At 45.0% G+C, this 5318-nt stretch overlaps 1 protein-coding gene across 1 annotated transcript in view; it reads right to left on the bottom strand.

The window, feature by feature from the left end:
* Positions 1-5318, bottom strand: part of WDR47 (WD repeat domain 47) — a 69767-nt gene that overhangs the window by 61853 nt on the left and 2596 nt on the right. Inside the window, exon 2 of the mRNA XM_019528367.1 lies at positions 754-837. Within this exon, the coding sequence (XP_019383912.1) occupies positions 754-837 (84 nt within the window). The remainder of the gene's footprint in view (positions 1-753; positions 838-5318) is intronic.

The following is a 5318-nucleotide window of genomic DNA, read 5'->3' as shown; positions in this document are numbered from 1 at the left end:
TTAGCCTGGAAAAGCGCAGGCTCAGGGGCGATCTTATGGCCACCTATAAGTTTATCAGGGGTAACCACCAGTATCTGGGGAAACTATTGTTCAGCAGAGTGCCCCAAGGGATGACAAGGTCAAAAGGTTATAAACTACTGCAAGATCATTTCAGGCTGGACATAAGAAAGAATTTCTTTACTGTCCAAGCCCCCAAGGTCTGGAACAGCCTGCCTTCAGACGTGGTTCAAGCACCCACATTGAATGCCTTCAAGATAAATTTGGATGCTCATCTTGCTGGGATCCTATGACCCCAGCTGACTTCCTGCCCTCGGGCAAGGGGCTGGACTCTAAGATCTTTCGAGGTCCCTTCCAGCCCTAATGTCTATGAAATCTATGAGAAATACTACACTTCACAGTATTTGCAGGTTGAGAAGACAATGATATACTTATTCAAGAAAGGAGACTAAGTAACTTGTAAGTTACTTACAAGTAACATTGCTGTTTTATATGACTAAGAAAAACAAACAATTTTACAATTCACTTTTTGCACCATCCTTAATGGTAGATTTTAACTATGCAAAGTTTCATAGGAGAATATTTTGACAGGTAAAATACTTCAAGAATTCTATGGGATTTAAAGTTTGTTGTTTTTAGATTCAGCAGTTAGAATTTATTTTTTTAAACCCCTGAACATCTCATTCTAGAAATCTCCTGTTTTAATATTGCCATAAATAATAGAAAGCATTTAAGCGTACTTTCTAGCTTTCTTACCTTTTCTTGTCAAATTTTTCCATGCACTCAAGAGGTTGAATGAATTGAAGAACCTCATCCCACTGACCATCCAGGATTAACTGCCTATAACAAAAGAAACAGGTCCTCAGTTTAGCTGGACATTTTACACTTTTACAATTGTATTTATTTATTCATGACATGCTGTCATCTGAAATAGTACAGCTGAACAACCAGCTTTGTAAGAATGCAGTGCTTTACAAAGCTGATAATAGAAGTTGACACATTCCTTGTACTAAGAAGCAAGGCCAAAACAAAGGATTCAGTTCTAGTATAAGCCTCCTGTGCTGACAAAATAACCACTATTCCTTTATACAGAAAAAGCACCAGGGCTCCCCAAAGACTTGCAGAACATTTTACATATAAAAGCTTGCAATTTTTTATAGAGTTAAATGGATTAAAGTATGGCAAAATGAATGAGTTAACACAGGATAGGGTAGGTTGTGAAATTACAGCATGTCAGCTACTCCACAGGAATTGCCCATTTACACCTGGTGAAATAGACTCCACCAACAGTGCCATTGCGACAGGTTTGGTTTCGACCACGGTCCGCACTCAGAGAGAGCGGACTGTTGGGAAGGGATGGCCTCCACCTCACCTGGAAAGGGAAGAAGCTCTTTTCGGCCAGAATGGCTAACCTTCTTAACATGGATTTAAACTAAGACCTCTGGGGGACGGGCTGTCTATTAACTGTTCTAGCCCAGGCCTTGTCAGCTGCATTACCAATAACTTGGGCAGCCCAAGGTAACCCACTCTAGCAACAGCCCAAGGAAAGGTCCTACTTCACCCCTCAGGGAAGCACTGGGCTTCTTATGGCAGACTTAACTGCTTGTACACGAATGCTAGGAGCTTGGGAAATAAGCAGGAGGAACTGGCCCTTCTCCTATGTGAAAATAACTATGACCTTGTAGGGATAACGGAGACGTGGTGGGACTCTACCTATGATTGGTCAGTTGCTTTAGAGGGTTACACCTTGTATAGGAGAGACTGTGTGGGAAAGAGGGGTGGGAGTGTTGCTCTCTACATCAAGAATCAGTTCACCACCCGAAGATTGAGTTTTCTAACCAAGAAGGGTGCCTTGAGATCCTCTAGGTCAAAATACAAGGAGAATATGGGGAGGGTGACATACTAGTAGGAGTCTACTATAGATCTTCACACCAAGAGGAAGAACTAGATCAGGAATTCAATAGGGAACTGGTCGAGGCTGTGCGCTCCCGATTCATGATTGTCATGGGGGACTTCAACTTACCTGGCATCTCTTGGGATGAGCGCGCAGCCAAATCTGACAATCGCATAGCTTTCTCACTTGCATTGATGACCTCTACCTAACGCAAGAGGTCTACGGGCCAGCTAGGGGAGAGGCACTGCTTGACCTGGTCCTGGCCAAAGGAGAGGACCTGGTGAGCGATGTGAGGATTGAGGGGAAGCTTGGTGACAGCGACCATGACTTGGTCACCTTCTTAGTTCACCGAAGAGCAAGTAAACCCCTCAGTAAAACAGAAGTCCTTAACTTTGGGAAGGCTGACTTTTGCAAAAACTCAGAGAATTGGTCAGTCAGGCAATTACAGGCCATACCCCCCTAGAAGAGGAAGTACACGAGGAATTGTCATCTCTCAAAAACAATCCTAGAAGCACAGGAGAAAGACATTCCATCTTGCAAGAAATGCAGTCAACAGGTAAGGAAGCCCCCCTTGGCTGAACAAGGAATTGTTGGACCTCATTAAACTCAAAAAAGAAGCCTACATCAGTTGGAAAACAGGAAGCATCACCAAAGAGGACTACTTGGCACTTGCCCGCACCTGTAGTGAGCGGTTCAGAAAAGCCAAGGAACAAACTGAACTCAGGCTAGCTATGGGAATCAAGGACAACAAAAAAATCCTTCTTCAGATATGTGGGAAGTTGAAAAAAGAACAAAGATAGCATTTGGTCCCTTAGAGATCCAACGGGGCAACTGATATCCAACGCCCAAGAAAAGGCCAATCTCCTAAATGACTTTTTTGCATTGGTTTTTCACCCTCCAAGAAGGATCACACTGTCAGAAAGGACACAAACCATTCTGGGAGCAGGTGATAGGTCCAAAATTGATGTGGATCAGGTAAGGGAACATCTCAAGAAACTGGACATTCGCAAGTCCACAGGCCCAGACGGAATGCACCCAAGAGTCTAGAAGCAGCTAGCAGACATCACTGCAGCCCCGTCGGCAAAGATATTTGAAAATTCGTGGCGGCTCGAGCAAGGTCCCGGAACACTGGAAAAGTGCCAGCTTGGTCCCTATCTTCAAGAAAGGGAGGAGGGATGACCCAGGGAATTACAGACCAATCAGTTTGGAAAAATCCTGGAAAAACTTGTCAGGGAATCCATCAACACCAGTTTAACAGAAGGCAAGCATCTGGATGCCAGCTAACATGGATTTGTGACTGGCAGGTCTTGCCTGACCAACCTCATCTCCTTCTATGACAAGGTAATACATGCCCTGGACAAGGGAGATGACGTGGATGTCACATCTGGATTTCAAGAAAACCTTTGACTTAGTTTCCCATGGTGTCCTCATAATTAAGCTGGGGAACTGTGACCTTGGTCATTTTATGGTCTGATGGCTAGGTAACTGGCTATAGGGTCGGACCCAAAGAGTACTAGTTGACAGGAGCAAATCAACTTGGCGCAGGGTGACCAGTGGAGTCCCTCAGGCCTCGGTACTTGGGCCACTACTCTTTAACAACTTCATTAATGATCTGGATTCAGGAATCAGATGAGAACTGGCAAAGTTTGCAGATGACACCAAATTATGGGGGAGGGCGGTCACATGGCGAGACAGGCTGGGGATACAGGCCGACCTGGACATGCTCTCAAGGTGGGCCAAACAAAACCTGATTACCTTCAATGTAGAGAAGTGTAAGGTGCTGCACCTTGATAGGAAGAACCTTCAATACACTTACAGGCTCAGCAGTTCTACGCTCACTAGCACCATGACCGAAAAGGACTTGGAGGTCTCGACTGACTACAGGATGAATATGAGCCACCAATGCGATGCTGTGGCTGGCAAACCAAACCAAACTCTGGCAAACCAAAACACTGATGCATCTTGAGCAAAACCAGGGAAGTCATCCTCCTGCTTTACTCAGCCCTGGTGAGACCACAGCTGGAGTACTGCGTCCACTATTGGGCCCCCCACTTCAGGAGGGATGTGGAGAAGCTTGAGAGAGTCCAGAGGAGAGCCACTTGTATGATCCAAGGCCTGGAGTGCAGGCCATATGAGGAGAGGTTGAAGGACTTGGGATGCTTCAGTCTGGAAAAGAGAAGGCTCAGGGGGGAACTTGGTGGCAGCCTACAATTATATAAGAGGGATGCATCAGGACCTGGGAGAACAGCTGTTCACCAGAGCTCCCCAAGGGATAACAAGGTCTAATGGCCATAAACTCCAGGAGGGCTGATTTAGACTAGACTTAAGAAAAAAAGTTCTTTATGGTGTGAGTGTCCAGGGTCTGGAACAACCTCCCCAACCCCACCCTCAAGGTGGTGCAGGCACCTACTCTGGACTCTTTCAAAAAACATGTGGATGTATTTATTGCTGGGGTCACTTGATCCCAGCTAACTTCTTGCCTACAGCTGGACTCAATCTCATGAGGTCCCTTCCAGCCCCTGATGTCTATGAAATCTATGAACCTGTTTAGCCCACAGGAAACCTGAGTTAACTTGACTCTCAGTGGACACTTTACATTTACTACAGGATAAAAGCATGCACACTAACACCTACAGTGAAGTAACAATCTGCTTCACCTTCCCACCACAGCTTACCTCAAGATAAATTGTTAGTGTAGCCATACCTTCAAATTAAAACTCCTCTAATAACTAAACAAAAAATAAATGAAGGGTGAATAACCTCAATCTTGAATTTGTTAATTTATGTAACAATCCTATCTTCACACTTACTCAGCTTTGGAAATGTGTGCCAAACACCTACAATACCTACATAATTGGGTGGGGGTGAAGCGAGCTCAAAAATGTTGTAAGATTGAGTTAAATAATCACTGTTAATGTTATTTAAATATAGCTATATCATCTAGTTTCCAATGCTCCTGGTAAACTAAGTTCCTTCAGCATGAATCAGTTTTATAATCTACTGCTGATTTTATCATGCCTATTTAGAACAATTATACTAAAAGTCTACTGTACATGTAACCACTTAGTTTCACAGTTTCTAAGGTCGGAAGGGACCTAAGTAGATCATCTAGTCCGACCCCCTGCCATGGCAGGAAAGAGTACTGGGCTCAAACGACCCCAGCAAGGTGTTCATCTAACCTCCTCTTAAAAACCCCCAGGGTAGGAGCCTGCACCACTTCTCTTGGAAGTTGGTTCCAAATCCTAGCCGCCCTGACCGTGAAGTAGCGCCTCCTGATATCCAGCCTAAATCTCCCCTCTGCCAGCTTGTGACCGTTATTCCTGGTCACTCCTGGCAGTGCTCGGGGGAACAGGGACTCCCACAATGCCTGCTGATCCCCCCTGACTAGTTTATAACAGGCCACTGGATCCCCCCTCAGCCTTCTCTT

This window comes from Gavialis gangeticus, unplaced genomic scaffold (genome assembly GCF_001723915.1).
Source record: "Gavialis gangeticus isolate Ggan-Ray unplaced genomic scaffold, GavGan_comp1, whole genome shotgun sequence".
Lineage (NCBI taxonomy): Eukaryota > Metazoa > Chordata > Crocodylia > Gavialidae > Gavialis > Gavialis gangeticus.
The sequence above is the reverse complement of the archived record's forward strand: the minus strand, read 5'-3'. Positions and strand labels throughout refer to the sequence as shown.